Source organism: Marmota marmota, unplaced genomic scaffold, assembly GCF_001458135.2.
Source record: "Marmota marmota marmota unplaced genomic scaffold, marMar, whole genome shotgun sequence".
In the NCBI taxonomy this organism is placed as follows: Eukaryota; Metazoa; Chordata; class Mammalia; order Rodentia; family Sciuridae; genus Marmota; species Marmota marmota.
The window spans coordinates 5018376-5036675 of record NW_025999895.1 but is presented as its reverse complement, the minus strand read 5'-3'; the positions used below and the strand labels follow the sequence as shown (position 1 = coordinate 5036675).

General features: G+C 41.7%; 2 protein-coding genes across 7 annotated transcripts in view; one reads left to right on the top strand and one right to left on the bottom strand.

Annotated features, from left to right (window-relative positions):
- Positions 1-18300, bottom strand: part of Rnf157 (ring finger protein 157) — a 69254-nt gene extending 50954 nt beyond the window's left edge. For 4 of the 6 annotated variants that reach the window (XM_015504148.2, XM_015504151.2, XM_048797821.1 and 1 more), the window contains exon 1: positions 18018-18152. In XM_015504148.2, coding sequence (XP_015359634.1) covers positions 18018-18105 — 88 coding nt within the window. In that variant the 5' untranslated portion in view covers positions 18106-18152. Of the gene's footprint in view, positions 1-3071; positions 3176-18017 lie in introns of those variants that run through there. The other 2 variants (XM_015504150.2, XM_048797820.1) reach the window with 2 other exon arrangements.
- Positions 17926-18300, top strand: part of Ubald2 (UBA like domain containing 2) — a 23791-nt gene continuing 23416 nt past the window's right edge. The window contains exon 1 of the mRNA XM_048797823.1: positions 17926-17988. The gene's annotated coding sequence lies outside the window, so the exon portion shown is untranslated. The remainder of the gene's footprint in view (positions 17989-18300) is intronic.

The following is an 18300-nucleotide window of genomic DNA, read 5'->3' as shown; positions in this document are numbered from 1 at the left end:
TTTTTTTTTTAATTTCTTTAGTTGCAGATGGACACAATACCTTTATTTTATTTACTTATTTTCATGTGGTGCTGAGGATTGAAGCTGGTGCCTCATATTTGTGAGGCAAGCGCTCTGGCACTAAGCCATAACCCCAGCCCTGTTTTCTTTTTAATAGTCTTGCGTCTTAATAATGATCTGTTTAAAATAAAGGCCAGAGGGCTGGGGTTGTGGCTCAATAGTGGAGTGCTTGCCTAGCACATGTGAGGCACTGGGTTCAATCCTCAGCACCACATAAAAATAAATAAAGGCATTGTGTTCATCTACGACTAAAAAAAAAAATTAAAAATAAAGAAATAAAATAAAATGAAGGCTAAAAGGCCCCACAATGCCTGTGGGTGAATGTGTGTATTTTTCCCTAATATTTTCTGTTGTTGTTTTATTTATTTACTTATTTATTTTGGTACCAGGGATTGAACCCAGGGATACTTAACCACTGAGCCAGGTTCCCAGCCATTTTTATTGAGAGACAGGATCTTGCTAAGTTGCTTTATAGCCTTACTAAGTTGCTGAGGCTGGCCTCAAACTTGCAATCCTCCTGCCTCAGCCTCCTGAGCCACTGGTATTACAGGAGTACACCATCAAGCCTGGCTTTCCCTAATTTTTTTCATTAAACCTGAAGCAGTTATTTCATGTTTCTAGGAATCTTAACCGTGGGTACCAGCATGTTCACATACATCAGCTCTGCCTAGGTTTTCATTTGCCAGCTCACATCCACATGCTTAAGTCTCAGCACCTGCCATTCCATACCTCCATCATCCTTGTGATGAAGGCTCTTCATACCTTAACTTGTTGTAGAACATATGATAGTTTCACTGGAAAATATGAATTTAACTAACACAGCTGTTGCTAGCTTACCTTTGAACATCACAGAGACCGGAGTCTAATGAGCACCAGGTCAGTGCTGTGGAAGGAACAGCACACCCTCTCAGCCTCACACTCACTAACAGGGCTGAGGGCCAGGGCTACAGCAGTCAAGGTGGGCTGCCCCTCTCTGCTCCTTAACCAGACAGGGGACAAGGTATTTTCCACATAACACAATAACCCAATGCAATCATGAGTCAGGAGTCACAATTACCCTCAGCCTCATCCAAACAGACCAGGGAACCAGGACCATGTGATGGCACTGCTACGTCACCAAGGAAGGCCTAGAAACACTGACACATCAACCTGGGAATACACTTTCCCTCCGATGATCACACAAATGCCTCCCACCCCACATTTCCACGACCAGCTTCTAAAGGAAGCTGTCAGAGGACTAACAGTGAACCTCATCCAGCTCTCAAAGACCCCAGCCCTCAAACCATGTGAGAACCAGTGGAGGGACAAAGGCTTGTTCATGTGAGACAGCTAGGAGATTTCTAAGTCCCTCAGTCATCTGCAAATCATGTTAAAGATTTACAACAAACTGAAAAAATGAAGTACAGGCTCTAGCCTGTGGGAAAGCCACAGGGAGGTGGACAGAAGACAACTCGAACAGGACGCAGAAATGAACATTCCTCTGTTTTGTTTTGTTTTTGTGGTGCTGGGGATTGAACCCAGGGCCTTGTGCATGTGAGGCAAGCACTCTACCAACTGAGCTATATCCCCAGCCCCATGAACATTCATTTTTAAAGGAAGCTTTTAGTCTAGAAATACCTATGGAACAAAACAATGTGGATAAGTTCACTCGCCACTAAGTGAGGCAATCCTTGAAATAACATTCTTTGAGCAATAGTGGCCCAGATCAAAGCCACCAACTGAGGAACTCTTGAAAGTGACCCATCCACACTTAAAAACACAAAGAGCAACATCTGCAGTAATACATCATTAGGAAAGCTTACTTATCAATTATTCATGTCTCACACTTGCTAGCCGTATTTTCCAAGTGCATAATTTATACAGAGGGGTGGTGCCTTGCTGACTTCAGCAGAAAGTAGCCTTCTCAAATAATTTAAGCCACTGGCTGTTGAACCTTAGTTAACACATATTTCCTACATACGGGGTTATATGTTTATTATACACTACGTGAAATTAGAAAAGTTAAAGATTTTACTTGGTGGCTTGCCCAGAGGATAAAAAGGAATGGAGAGAAGCAGGTTCGGGGTCTGACGTTGTCCAACTTGAATTCAGTATGAGACTGCTGTTTGTAGTACCTGTAAGCAGTCATGTGAAAGATATAGGACAGGGCTGGGCATGGTGGCATATACCTGTGATCCCAGCAGCCCAGGAGGCTGATGCAGGAAGATTGCAAGTTAGAGGCCAGCCTCAGCAAAAGCTTGGCGTGGCACTAAGTAACCCAGTGACACCCTGTCTCTAAATAAAATACAAAATAGGGCTGGGGATGTGGCTCAGTGATTAAGTGCCCCTGAGTTCAATCCCTGGTTACCCCCACCAAAAGATTAAGAGCTAGCTGGGCACACCGGCACATGCCTTATCCCAGCTGCTCAGAAGGATCACAAATTCAAAGCCAGCCTCAGCAACTCAGTGAGACCCTGTCTCTAAATAAGATATAAAAAGGGCTGGGGATATGGCTCAATTGTTAGGGAAAAAACATGTAGTCCTAAATTTGAATTAAAAATATCAAAATCCAGGGCTGGGGATGTGGCTCAAGCGGTAGCACGCTCACCTGGCATGTGCCCGGGTTCGATCCTCAGCACCACATACAAACAAAGATGTTGTGTCCACCGAAGACTAAAAAATAAATATTAAAATTCTCTCTCTCTTAAAAAAAAATTATATATATATATATATATATCAATCAAACTCCAGGCTTGGCAACACACACCTGTAATCCCAGTTTCTCGGGAAGCTGAGGTAGGAGGATTCTAAGTTCAAGGCTAGTATCAGCAACTTAGTAAGACCCTGTCTCAAAATTAAAAATAAAAATATAAAAGACTGGGGACATAGCTCAGTGGTAAAGTGCCCCTGAGTTTAATCCCCAGTACTGAAAAAAGAAAAGAAAAACAATAAAAACTCAAACATTTCTGGCTCTCTCCTCTGAGAAGGCCTGGAACAATAACCAACAAAGTGGCAGTGACGGCTTCTCTTACCCAGACATGGGTCTCCAGACGTCATTTTCCATCAACAGGAACCAGGGCTCTGTGGGGGCCACATTCCAGGCTCGGGGCAGGAAACAGACAACCGAGGCCTGGATCATCTTGTCTGTACAGATAACAAGGAAGCTCTCAAAGCCCACTAGAGTTGCAGCAAAAGGATCCAAGAACTGACTTGCAGAGGTTCCCACTGACAAAAGTTGAACATATTAATCTGAGCTTTTCAGGTTAATAATAGCAAGGATTGAAATATGGCTAATGTGCATAAGTCCATGAGTCCACAATGATGTGGGGGTTTCGGGTTTTTTTGGGGGGCTGGGGATCAAACCAGGGCCTCTTGCATGCCAGGCAAATGCTCAACCACTGAGCTACAACCCAATTCCCATAATACTTTTATAAAGAAAAAGAAAGAGTCACCACTGGAGAATGCTAGTGAACCAATTCATTACAGTCATTCCTCAGTATTCGTGCAGGATTGGTCCAGAACCTCCCGTAGATACCAAAATCCACAAATGCTTAAGACCCTTACATAAAATGTCTCTGTTTGTTTTTGGTACTGGGGACCGAATCCAGGAGTACCATAACCCAGCCCTTTTTATTTTTTGAGACAGAGTCTCACTAAGATACTAAGGGCCTCACTATGTTGCTGAGGCTGGCCTCAAAATTTCTATCCTCCTGCCCTAGCTTCCTGATTCACTGGGAAATGAATTGTCATATTATTTGCACATGCCCTACATACATCCTCCCACAGACTATAAATCATCTCTAGGTTACTTCTAATTCCAACTACAATGTACATGCTATCTCAATACGTGTGTCATACTGTATTTTTAGGGAATGATGACAAGAAAAATTTGCACATGTTCAGTGCCCTTTTTTCCTTTGTGTTCGAGATCCACAGTTGGTTGAATCCCATGGATATAGATGGCTGACTATTTTGAAAACTGGTACGTAAAGAGAAGGCATTAAACATCTATCTCACTCTTCCTATGTAAACTGTACCTCTGGGTGAGCAACCAACTAACAGAAGAGGGAATATTTCTCGTTACAGTAATATGCCAACTAAAAAACAAAGAGGAATAAAAAAATGTCATGGTTTTACAACACTGAACAAATCATTGCTGGCCCCTGTCCAACCAGATATGGACCTAGTGGTAAAGAATACAACAAAGTCATTTTGCCAAACACATATATATACATGCACTTCTAAAGCTGTAAGAAGAAAACAAATTTGATCAAGGTTCTGAATTCAACCACCAGCTTAAAGAAAATAGAAGAGAATATGCTTAATAACAGTTCAAGGAGTCAGTCAGAAAATATGGAATGTGGAACACGCCAAAAGACAAATGACCAGGTACCTCAGTGAACATATTACAAAGGCGGGCAGTACAGCAACAGACAACTCAAAGCAGGAACCTTTCCTTAATCACCTTTTATTTCCACATAGTCTACAGCATACAATCAGAAAAGTCCAGGACTTTCCCCGGTCCTAGCTATTGTCTATGCTCTTTCATTGATTCTTGATGTGACTCTGTGGTTAAGGGTTCCTGGGTTCAATACCTGGTACCCACCCCACCAAAAAAGAAACAAGAAAACAAAGGGCACAGAAATCATATGATATTATGATTAAAAGCACTATGCACAATAGCCCAAAGGTGTAAATAATCCAAGTGTCCGTCAACAGGTGAGCGGCCATACATAGCATGGAACGTCCACACAATGCACTATCACTCAGTCAAAAGGAGGAATGAAGTACTAATGGGCTGGACAGCATGGAAGGACCTTGAAACCCTGAATCAGAGGCCAGACACAAAAGGTCACAGTGCCTAATAACATGTATCTGAAATGTCCAGAATTGGTAGATCCATGGAAAGAGAGCAAGGTGGTGGTGGTCAGGGGCTGGAGCACAGGAGAATAAAGAGGAACTGCTTAATGGGCAGCTGAGTTCTTTTTGAGGTGATGAAATGTTTGGACTAGAGATGGTAGCTGGGCAACCCTGAGAATGTACAGCATGCCACGCAACTGTTCACTTTAAAATGATTAATTTTATGTGATGTGGCTTTCACCTCAATTAAACTCTTATAAGGAGGAGGAATTTGGCACAAGTCAGATTATTTTGTTGTCATTTGAATCTTAGCTGTAATCTTCATGTATGAAAAGGAAGTTGTAAGACTTTACCAAAAATATCCCTCTTAAATGTCACCTGTGAGATACATGACACTTTTGCCCACTCTTCAGTTGGAAAGAGTTCAGTGACTTGTGCAAAGTCCCATGGCCAAGAAGCAGCAGCAGAAAGAGGCCAGGTTTCAACCCAAAGTCTGGCCAGCTCCAAATCCCCTGTCTGACCATTGGAGAGACGCAAAGAACAAGGAGGGCAGGGAGGGGTAAAAACCAACACCCCTCCATGCACACACTCCCATACACATTTTGTTTGTTTGTTTTGGGGGATTGGTACTGGGATTGAACCCAGGGTGCTCAACCACTGAGTTATATCCCCAGCTCTTTTTGTATTTTAATTTGAGATAGGGTCTCACTAAGTTGCCTAGGCTGGCCTTGAATTTGCAAACCTGTAGCCTCAGCCTCCCAAGTTACTGAGAATACAGGTGTGTACCACAGCATCCAGCTATATAATTTTAATATGAATATGGGTATTATCTCATATATATGTGGAAGAAAAGCCAAGTGCATGCACAGAATCTGTGTTTTTTTTTTCCTTTTCCTGTATTGTAATAGGGAAAAAAGCAACAGTGCGTTAGATGATAAGATGTTGAACCTGATAAAGTCTAGGTTTTTTCCTCCCTGAAGATGCCAACAAGAACACATCAGGGGCTGGGGATGTGGCTCAAACGGTAGCGTGCTCGCCTGGCATGCGTGCGGCCCAGGTTCGATCCTCAGCACCACATACAAACAAAGATGTTGTGTCCGCCGAAAACTAAAAAATAATAAATATTTAAAAAAAAAAAAGAACACATCAGACCCTTTACCTCAAGAAACTTGGCTTTCCACATTAACTTGAAATATTTTGCTTTACTTGTCTAGTGGAAGAAGAGTAATTTCAATATTTAGGGTCCTTCTCCAGAATAAATTATGGAACAAAACAAAAAACACATGGACTACACTGCCTTTAATATTTTTACAAACAAAAGAAAAGGACCCCTGGATGTAGGTAAAAATTTTAGAAAATGCAGTGTTTTAAACATACCCACAATTACTACATGGCTTTCCAAAGCCCCATCATAAGGAAACGAGTATACTGGTAGCATAAGAAAACCCGATACTGACTAAAGGCCAATAACAGAAACTATAAAGATCAATTCAATGTTTTTGAAACAAAAAACTTCCAGAGCCCCTCAAAGCTCCTACAGTTCCAGACCAAGAGAGGAAGAGCACAGTTTACTCTGCCAAGATACCAGGTGGGTCTGACCACACACAATGTTTTAAGATCTCATCTAAAAACACCTTAAATAAATGTCCATCAATAGGGAACCTATTTTAATAAATCTGTCAATCGAATGCCATGCAACTGCCAACAATGTCAATGCAGCACATACTATTAATACCAGCAACTGAGAAGTAGAGACGGGAGCATCACAAATTTGAAGCCAGCCTGGGCCAGTTAGCAAGGCCCTATCTCAAAATAAAGTATAAAAAAAGGACTGGGGATGTGGCTCAGTGGTAAAGCTCCCCTGGGCTAAATCCCCAGTACCAAGAGACTTTTTTAAGTCAATATAATTTTACATTTACAAGGAAAGATACCAACAATATTTAATGAGCAAAAGATACAAGTTAGCTGGCACATGCTTATAATCCCATCAGTTTGGAAAGCTGAGACAGGAGGCTGAGACAGGTGAATCACAAGTTCGAAGCCAGCCTCAGTAATATTGAGTGAGACCCTGTCTCTAAATCAAAAACAAAATAGGGCTGAGGATAAGACTCAATTGGGGGTATAGTGCCCCTGAGTCCAATCTCTGGTACAAAAAAGAATACACACACACACACACACACACACACACACGTTAAAAAAGAACAGCTATAGTAATATCCACTAATTTAAGCCTTTTGTATATATTTGGATTGATTCCTAAAAGAAGTTTCACTAAAATGTTAATAGTGGTTGCCTCCGCATGGAAACCTTTTATGGTGATTCTTTTTTTTTCTCTCTGAATTGTTTTAGTGTTTTAAAATAAATATCTACTATTTTTATAATTGAAAAAAAGCAAAAAACAAAATCTTGAGGGGCTGGGTTTGTGGCTCAGAGGAAAAGTGCCCGCCTAGCATGTGTGAGGCACTGAGTTCAACCCTCAGCACCACATGAAAATTAAATAAAGGTATTGTGTCCACCTACAACTAAAGAATAAATGTTTTAAAAAAAATATTGAGGGCTGGGTTGTGGCTCAGCGGTAGAGCACTCACCTAGCATGTGCGAGGCCCTGGGTTCGATCCTCAGCACCACATATAAATAAATAAATAAAATAAAGGTAGTGTGTCCTCCTACAACTTAAAAAAAATCATTAAAAAGATCTTGAAAATCTGGTATATCTCTTAAAAAAGAGAGAGAAAGAAAGAGAGATCCCAGGGAAGCAAGCACCTAGACCAACTTTATTTTATTTTATTTTATTTTTTGGTAATTAAACCATGTCCCCAGCCCTTTTGATATTTTATTTAGAGACAGGGTCTCACTAAATTGCTTAGGGCCTTGTTAAACTACTGAGGCTGGCTGGCTTCAAACTTGGGATTCTCCTGCCTCAGCCTCCCAGCTGAGATTACAGATGTATTCCACCACGCCCAGCCTCAAAATGCCATTTTTGATGGTCATGGTGGCACATGCCTGTATTCTCAGAAATTTGGGAGACTGAGGCAGGAGGATCAAAAGTTCAAAGCCAGCCTCAGCAACTTAGCAAGGTCTTAAGCAACTTAGTGAGACCCTGTCTCAAAATTTAAAAAAAAAAAAAAAAACGGGCTGGGACTGTATCTCAGTGGTAAAGCGCCCCTGAGTTAAATCCCCAGTACCAAAATAAATAAATAAATAAGGTCTGGGGATGTGGCTTAGTGGTAAAGCACCCCAGGTGCAATATCCAGCCCCCAAAACCAAAATAAAACATTATTTTTGCCAGGCATGGTCACGGCACACATATAGTCCCAGCTACTCTGGAGGCTCAGGCACTTGAGCCCAGGAGTTCAAGGCCAGCCTGGGCAACAGAGAAAGACCTCATTTCTTTAAAAGAATAAAAATTTTAAAAAGTCATTTTCTAAGATCAGGCTTATAAAACAGAAATAAACCGAGAGTTGCCAACGTCCATTAAAGTTAGTGTATACAAAGAGCTTACTCAGATAAATAAGATCTCACTTTCTCCCACTCAAAAAAAGAAAAAAAAAAATCAATCCACTCACTGTTTTTTGTTTTGTTTTTCCTGGTCCTGGGGATTGAACCCAGGGGTACTCTATTGCTGAGCCACATCCTCAGACCTTTTTATATTTTGAGACAGGATCTAAGTTGCCCAAGCTGGCCCAAACTTGTGATCCTCCTACCTCAGCCTCCCAAATTGCTGGGATTATAGGCGTGCACTACTGCACCCAGCTAGAAACAGTAATTTATTTACTGTCATGACACAATTCCAAACCAAAGATTTTTAAACTCTGTGAAGTCATCAAAAACTTTATACTTTATAAAACAAACAGACAAGCAAATTTTGGATTTTAACTACTATCTAATGTTAATAAGGAGTTTTTATTGTGAGATCTGTAGTCAATCTGCTCTTCATTTTGTATTTTTCTGTATTAAGGTCAGAGCATAATAAATTTGACAAACAGCCTGTCTATAGGTGAAAAATACTAATCTTGGGGCTGGGGATGTGGCTCAAGCGGTAGCAAGCTCGCCTGGCATGCGTGCGGCCCGGGTTCGATCCTCAGCACCACATACAAACAAAGATGTTGTGTCTGCCAAGAACTAAAAAAATAAATAAATATTAAAATTTAAAAAAAATACTAATCTTGAACTATTTACTTTCGGAATGATGGAATTATACACTTGATTATTGCAGGGAAATAAATTGCATTTAAATTTCACATAAAGTTAAATTATGGGAAAACTGGCTATGGAATTCCATCAGATTTTCACACATTTGAGAAATCTTATGTATATGACATTACAATAACATGCTTTAAGCTTTAGGTCACAAAAAATAAAAAATTTAAAAATTCTCCAAACACATCTATCCAAACACCTCTAACAGCTCACATCAACTCTAATACCAGAGTGCTGCTTGTGTCATTCATATTTCTATTTTAAAAATTATACAGGTAAGCTCGAGCTACGGCTCAGTGGTGGAGCACTTGCCTAGCATGTGTGAGGCACTGGGTTTGAATCTCAGCACCACATATAAATAAATAAAATAAAAGGTCCATTGATAACTAAACAATATTTTTTTTTAAATTATACAGGTAATATAAGTCCCTTGCAAAAAACCAGAAAAGCGTCCAGTATCTCACCTAGGTGAAACACCTATGCTCCTTCAATGCCCTTTCTTAGGGTGAGCAAGTTCCTTCTCACTCCTAGCATGGAGAGTTATTTTATCACTGATGGGTGGTGGTTCTGTCAAATGTCCTTTCTGCAGCTATTGAGGTGATCTGTCCTTTATTCTATTAACATGATGCATTAGCATTGATTAATTAATTACCAAATATTAAACTGACTTTGTATTCCTGGGATAGAGCCTACATGATTATGTTTTCTTATTTATTTATATAAGCATACATCCTACCTCTGGCACTAAGTAATAAGCACTGAAATTTTGCAAGGAGTGTAATTTCTAAATTATTATTGTCATCATCATTATTATTATTACTGTGCTGAGGATGGAATGCAGGGCCCCGTGCATGCTAAGTGCTCTACCACTGAGCTACATCTCCAGCCCTTTTTATTTTTTGTTTTGAGGCAGGTTCTTGCTGAATTGCCCAGGCTGGTCTTAAACTTGTGGTCCTTCGCTTCAGCCTCCCCAAGTAGCTAGGATTACAGAAGTGTAGCACTTGGCCTGGCTGAATGATTTTTAAAGAATGTATAACTTTTTTATTGTTTTACATGTGGGGCACTGGGTTCGATCCTAAGTACGTAAAAATAAAATAAAGGTTTTGTGTCCAACTACAATTAACAAAATATTTTTAAAAAATAAAAATAAGTTGGGGAACTGTCTCAGTGGTTAAGCACCCTAGATTCAAACCCTAGTATCAAAAAACATTTTTTAATAAAAATGAAATAGGAAGCCACCATGACTGTTACGGCTAGACTATGGTGCTTAGTTGTCTGTCCAAACACAGGTTATATGCTGTTGTGAGGGATTTTGTAGATATGATTAACATCTTTCTACCAGCTGACTAAGCAAAGGTGATTACCTTTGAAAATTTGGGTGGACTTCTTTCCATCAACTGAAGGCTTTAAGAGCAAAACCTGAGGCTTCCCAGGAAGGAGGGGATTCTGCCTTTAGACTGTAACCTAGGAATCCTACCAGTCTGCTGGCCTGCTGTAGCGATTTCAAACCTGCCAGCCCCACCATCACATATGCCAAGTCCTCAAAATAAATCTCCTTTTTATCTCTTGTTGGTTCTGTTACTCTGCTGATATCAGCCACCAAATACCTGTGTTTTCAGTACCATCACAAATTACAAAATTCAATTTCAGGGTTTCTATTCTCCTGTTCATAGCATCAAAGCACAAATACATGGATCAAAATCTACACACTGGTACCAGCACAATACATAATATACAGCAGGTGCTTGATTAATGTGTTCATGAGGATATGGAAAAAGGGAAAAGAAATGCCACACAACAAAAGGACATAAAACACCATTGGATAAAGAAGCCAAAGCCTTTAAATCTTAAGACAAAACCAAGAAGTAAAATTAATTGGTGTGCTCTCAATGAAGTAAAGTACGTATAAAGAACGAATAATAGGGATTTAAAAAGTAAGAGAATTGTAACCCAATTAATAAAAAGGCAAATGAATTAAACAGACACTTCTCAAAAGAAGAAATACAAATGGTCAACAAATACATGAAAAAATGTTCAACATCATTAGTAATTAGGGAAACGCAAATCAAAACCACACTAAGATTTCATCTCACACCAGTCAGCATGGCTGTCATCCAGAATGCAAATAAATGCTGGAGAGGATATGGAGGAAAAAACTCTTGGGACTGTAAGTTAGCACAACCACTATAGAAATCAGTATGGAGGTTCCTCAAAAGACTAGGCATGGAACCACCATATGACCCAGCTGTACCATTTTTCGGTATTTACCCTGAAGAATTAAAGACATCACGATACATGCATACATGTTATAGCCACACAATTCACAACAGCCAAACTATGGAACCAGCCTAGGTGGATAAATGGATAAAGATGGATAAATAAAATGTGGTATATATACACAATGGAGTTTTATTCAGTCATAAAGAAAAATGAAATTATGTCATTTGCAGGAAAATGGATGGATTAAGTGAAATAAGTCAAAGTCAGAAGGTCAAGGAATCTATGTTTTCTTTCATATGCAGAAGTTAGAGAGAAGACAGTTGGGAGCAGATCTCATGAAAATCAAAGGGAAATCAATAGAGGAAAGAGACTAATGGTGGGAGGTGGGAGGGAGGGGGAAGTACTGGGGAGCGATACTGGCCCAACTATTTTGTTCTGTTGTGCATGGTGTGCATGTATGTACATTTAACAACAAATCCCATGGGTATGTACAACTATAATGCACCAATAAAAAGTGTAGAAATAGGGCTGGGGCTGTAGCTCAGTGGTAGAGTGCTTGCCTAGCATGTGTGAGGCACTGGGTTCTATCCTCAGCACCACATAAAAGTAAACAAATAAAATAAAGGCATTCTGCTCATCTACAGCTATAAATTAAAAAAAAAAAAACCACAAAAAAAAAAACGTAGAAATAAGAAAGAACATACCTGCCAACTGTCAGGAATTACTTAGTGGAATTTTAGAATCCCTAATAGTTAGTCTCTCATTCTTTTCCAAACTTACCTCTTTATCATCATCAAAAATAAAAAACCAAGAAGAAAAAGTAAGAGAATTATTACATTTTAAGTGTTAAAAATTAATAATACAAATGGTCTGGGGGTGTGTAGCTCAGGGGCAGAACACAGACTTAGTAGGTGTGAGGTCCTGGGTAATTCCCCAGCCCCTAAATAAATAAGTTGCTGGGTGTGGTGACAGGTTTATAATCCCAGCTACTCAGGACACTGAGGCAGGAGGATCACAATTTTAAGGCCAGCCTTAGCAACTTGGTGAGTATCTGTCTCGACGTAAAAAGGGCTAGGGATATAGCTTAGAGAGAAGAAAGTTGGGAGATCTCATGAAAATCCAAGGGAAATCAATAGAGGAAAGCAACAAAGGGTGGGAGGCAAGAGGGAGGTGGAGTACTGGGGAAGGATACTGGCCAAACTATTTTGTTCTATTGTGCATGGTGTGCTGGTGTGAGTGTATGTACACGTAACAACAAATCCCATGGTATGCACAACTGGGCTGGGGGTGTGTAGACATGGGTTCAGTCTCCACTCTCACAAAAAAAACAAATAGAATTTAAAAATAAATAAATTGATACACCCCAGAGCTAAGAGAAACTTTTACAATTATTTGGAAGTCAAAGATTTATATATGCTTTTAAAAACTGCTCTTGCCGTGGAAGAGACCCATTTGACAAGCATATATGTACTCCAATAACAAAAATCTCAAGAATGATGATGTAGATGTGATTAATATCCTCTGATTTTAAACAAAGGAGATTACCTTTTATAAGGGGGGAGGCACGATAAGGGAGATAAGGGAGAGTTCATTCAATAAGTTAAAGGCCTACAAAGCAAAATTCAAGGTTGACCAAGTTAGCTGGGCAGGATTCTAATTACCATTCTAAATTTTTATGAGATCTACTTTTTAAAACTTCACAAAATAAACTAGTAGTATTTTATAATTTGTTCAAATATGTATAAAGAAACTAGCCAAATTTTATGAGGTACTGATTCACATGATTTAGTTGTCTTTTTTTTTTTTCTATATTTTAGTTGTAGATAGACATAATACCTTTATTTAATTTCTTTTTTTATTTTATTTAGTTGTAGTTGGACACTTTTATTTCACTTGTTTATTTTTTTGGGGGGAGGGAGGGAGGGAGAGGGAGAGAGAGAGAGAGAGAGAGAAAGAATTTTAATATTTATTTTTTATTTTTTGGCGGACACAACATCTTTGTTTTGTATATGGTGGTGAGGATCGAACCCGGGCCGCACGCATGCCAGGCGATCGCGCTACCGCTTGAGCCACATCCCCGATTTAGTTGTCTTTATAGCATGCTTATTTCTTCCTGGATACAGAAAGCAGGCCCAATGACTTCTATTAATGAAGATACTCCTGTCAGAAAGTAGGCACATATGCATAAAAATTACTATCTCTAAACAAATGATCATAAGCTTTTGAAGAAGCAAAGATCTTAGATAAGGATTAAAGCATCTATGGCCTCTAACTCAAAAAGTTCAAAGTCACAACCAAACGCAGCAAAAGCACCCACTTGTAATCCCAGGGACTAGGAGGCTAAGGCATGAGGGTCACAGGTTCAAAGCCAGCCTCTGCAATTTAGCAAGACCCTAAGCAATTTAATGAGACCTTGTCTCAAAAAAATAAAATAAAAGGGGCTGGGATGTGTGGTTAAGGACCTCTGGGTTCAATTCCCCAGTACCAAAAAGAAAAATTGCTCTCTATGCTAACAGAAAACAAATACTGTACAGAAAACTAATCCCTATCATGCCTCTGTTACTTAAAAGGTTAATAAAATTTGTAAATTTATTAACAAAACTAACAATCACCTAAGAACATATGCATAACATTATTCACTGCTGTACTCTTTGCAACTGTAAAATTCTGAAAAAGGCCAAATGTTCATCAATAAGACTGTGTAAAAAAAATTATGAGTCCAGGCGAGGTAGCACATGCCTATAATCCCAGAGGTTTAGGAGGTTGATGAGTTCAGGAGGATCATGAGTTCAAAGCCAGTCTTGGCAACGGTGAGGTGCTAAGCAACTCAGTGAGACCCTGTTTCTAAATAAAATGGCTCAATGGTTGAGTGCCCCATCATAATGATGATGATACACTCCCAGAAAAATATTATGCAGTTGTTAAAAAGAACAAGGAGGGGCTGGGGTTGGGACTCAGTGATAGAGCACCCACCTAGCATGTGTGAGGCACTGGGTTTGATCCTCAGCACCATATAAAAACAAACAAATAAATGAATAAAGGTATAAAAAATCTATTTAAATAAAAGAACAAGGAACCTCTCAAATATGGAGAAAATGTAAAAAGATCTCCAATATTTCTGAAAGTGAAAGAACAAAGAACAGTCTAAACAGCATGTATGTTTGTATTTACAAAAGAAACTCCAGAAGAATTAGAAAAAAGCCAGCAGTGGTGGCATAGGAATGGGGATGTAGGAGAGGAAGGGGAACTAGGTAGATGGACAATAGTAGTGAAAATAAGACTTTCACTGTATGCCCCAAACCAGTCAGGTGGAGATGTGCCACAGTGGAGAGCACTTGCATAGCATGCACAAGGCCCCGAGTTCAATATCCAATGCCCCCCCCCAAAAAATAGTGAACTCAAGTCAACTTGAAATCAGCCATTCTCAGTAATTTTTAAATATTTCAAGTTCAACGTGTAAAATTAATATCCATTAAAAATCTTAGCTGGGGGCTGGGTTGTGGCTCAAAGGCAAAGCACTCACCTAGCATGAGTGAAGCACTGGGTTCAATCCTCAGCACCACAAAAAAATAAAGTTACTGTGTCTACCTACAATTAAAAAGTAAATATATATATATATACATATATATTATATACATATATATATATATACATATTATATATATATATATTTTTTTTTTTTAATTTAGCCTGGTGCGGTGTCACACACCTATAATCCCAGCAGTTCGGGAGGCTACGGCAGGAGGACTGAGTTCAAAGCCAGCCTCAGCAACAGCAAGGCCCTGAGCAATTCAGAGAGACCCTGTCTCTAAATAAAATACAAAATAGGGCTGGAGATGTGGCTCAGTGTCCAAGTACCCCTGAGTTCAATCCCCAGTACCCTCCCCCCCAAAAAAAAAAAACTAAGGAAGGGAAGGAGGGAAGAAGGGGTAGCAATTTCTCCTAGGATGACTAACATAACAGATGATAATGTGTCTTTCTGTACTGGAGAGCCAGAGGGTGGTCTCCACTTGGTCTCTAGGCATGTTCCATCACCTAGAGAAACTAAGACCTGCTCTTTGCTTTGTTCCACTATCAATAAGCAGGTTAAGGACACTTCTTAAAATCAACCCAGTCTAGCCACGCACAGTGGCACATGCCTATAATCCCAGTAGCTCGGGAGGCTGAGGCAAGAGGATCAAAAGTTCAAAGCCAGCCTCAGCAAAAGCAAGGTGCTAAGTAACTCAGTGAGACCCTGTCTCTAAATAAAAATACAAATAGGGTTGGGGTTGGGGTTTAGTGGTCAAATACCCCTGAGTTCAAACCCTGGTACCCCAACGCAAAAAGAAAAAAAAACAATCAACCCAGTCTGATTCCTCAACAAGGACAATCCTCTTCAGTTTTACCTTGGTTCTTACAGAGAATAGCCTCCACTCCACAATCATCATGGACAAGATTGTCCATGTAAAATGCAGAGAATGATGCTACAAAGAAGGGCACTACCCAGGTGTAGTGGCACACACGCCTGTAATCTCAGCAACTCAGGAGGCAGAGGCAGGAGAATCACAAGTTCAAGGTCAATCTGGGCAATTTAGTGAAACCCTGCCTTGAAATAAAAATAAATACATAAATAAAAAGGTTTGACGATGGAGCTCAGATGGTACACCGACCCTGGGTTCCATTTCAGTATTATTAAAAAAAAAAAGCAGAGGCCAAAAACCTTGCTGCATGAGGGATGGGGATATGGTTCAGCAGTAGGACGCTTGCCTAGCATGTGCAAGTCATGGGTTCGATCCCCAAAACAAACAAACAAAAAATCTAAGTTGCTACATGACCCTAGCCCCACCAATTCATTTCTCTGGGTCTCCATTCTTACCAAAAAAATGAGCGGATCTGGATCTGGACCCAATTCACTCAACAGATGCTGTCAGGTCCAAAACACTATAAACTCATAAAGAGCCAGATCAATTTAAGGATCAGATGGGTGGAGATGCCTCTGGCCTAGAGCACAGATATGCAAACTCCCCCAAGTTTTCATGTTCATAAAGGTGTATTGACTGGAACATGGATGTTCTGATTTTTATTTTCTGTTATACTGTTTCTCTCATACATAACTTCTGATTAAAAATGAGTTACAGGGGCTGGGAATATAGCTCAGTTGCTGGAGTGCTTGCCTCACTTGCACAAGGCCTTGGGTGCAATCCTCAGCATCACCGCCCCCCCCCAAAAAAAAAAAAACAATATGAGTTATAATTAGGTAAAACTTTTAAAGACTGGCAGAGTGGATAAGTATTAAAGAAGTTTTGGTTTGGTCCATTATCCTTTTACTATCATTATCCGAGGTTCACAGTTGTCGTTGATACCCTCTGAGAACTGCCTTTGTGAAATATCAAGTCTAAAGGAGGGTAAGGCAGCAAACTATTGAAAACTCCAAGCTCAGCAAAACTTGCTCGATATCCTGATCAATAAAAGCCAAGTGATGTAAGAAAAAAAATGCAAAAATCCTACTGCATATTTTTATCCACTAAAAAAACAAGATGTGTGCCTTCTTTAGCACTGGTTTCACAAAATCATAATTAGCCAGAGTTTTGTTAAGATACTAACGATCCATAGCACTGTCCTGGACCTAACACAGCTCTTAAAACATACCCATCTCTGCAAGGATTCATTCTTTGGCACAAAAGCAGTGAGAAAAAGAGCTCTGGCAGACACTCTGCAGGGAGACAGGTTCATTGTCTGGCCGCTGCCGCTTTCACCTGGCAGGAACTGGACTTACTGCTGGGAAACCAGCTCGTCTCATTAACATGTCTTTATTCTACCAAAAGGAAACTGTCGGCTCAGCTCCAGTTCTGACACCTCAATCCCAGATCACCAGAATTCCCATCAGGTCCTAGGCTAGAGACAAGGTGGGAGCCATGGGTCCCCGCAAGTCTGGAGAGTAACACCAAAGGTAAAGAGCAGATAGCCGAGCTGGGTCAGGAGCCAGCAGATCCGACGGGCCGACTGTCACTCAGCGGGACACCTAGTGATGCTCTCTCCTCGGTGGGTAAAATCCTCCTGCACCTCCAGCGCTGAAGCCATAACCCAGCGGCTGGAGGCAGATCCCTCTTTGCGCGAAGGTATAGGTATACGCTTCTGAAAACAAACACAGTAACTCCATCCATTTCAAACGCCTCTGCGCAGTCCCAGAGCGGCAGAGGGACCGTCCGAGCGCCTCTGACACTCAGACTCCAAACATTCCTGTTGAGACACTTGTGCCTTTTCTTTCTGACAGCGTCTGGGGCTGCACCAGCACTGCGCACGCCGGTTCGGCCTCCTCCTCCAGCAGGCAGAGGAAGCTTCTCCGGGAAAAGCAGCTCGAAGCTTCCCGGAGGCACGGAAGCGGCAGCCCAGGGGCAGCACCGGGTACAAGTGCCAAGCACGGATGCGGAGCCCGCAGCCCTGCGCGCGGACCGCCTGCGTCGCCGCATCCCTGCAGGCGCGCGTCCCTGTCGCAGGGCAGATTACCATGGAGGCTGCTCACGTCCTCTGTGGAGGGTGACCTCGGCGACCCCGCAGGCGCCAGCGCAGCCCCTCGCCGGGGTGGGAAGCGACCTTCGGCCTCCTCGACGCCCTCCCGCGCGGAAGACGGTTTGGGAGCCGCCTCGGCCACCGGGTCGCGGCCTCGCGCGGCACCCCCGACGCGCTGCCCGCCCCGCTCCCGCTCCCCCGGCCCTCACCGGACTTGGGCGGATAGCGGTACACGGAATTGGACGGGATGTCCACCTCCTCCACGCCCGCGTGCTGCCGGCTCGTCAGGGCCCCCATGGCCGCTGCGGCGCCCCGCCGGCCCTGGCGCCCCTCCGCCCAACGCGCCTCACCGCGGCCGCCCGCCCCGCTCCCGCTGCGGGGGTCGGCTGCCCGCCTCGTCCAGCTGGGCTGCGGCGCTGCGGCTCTGGCGGCGGGGGACCCCGGGCGCGCCGCGCACCATCCTCCGCCCGGCACCGCAGCGGCACCTCTGCC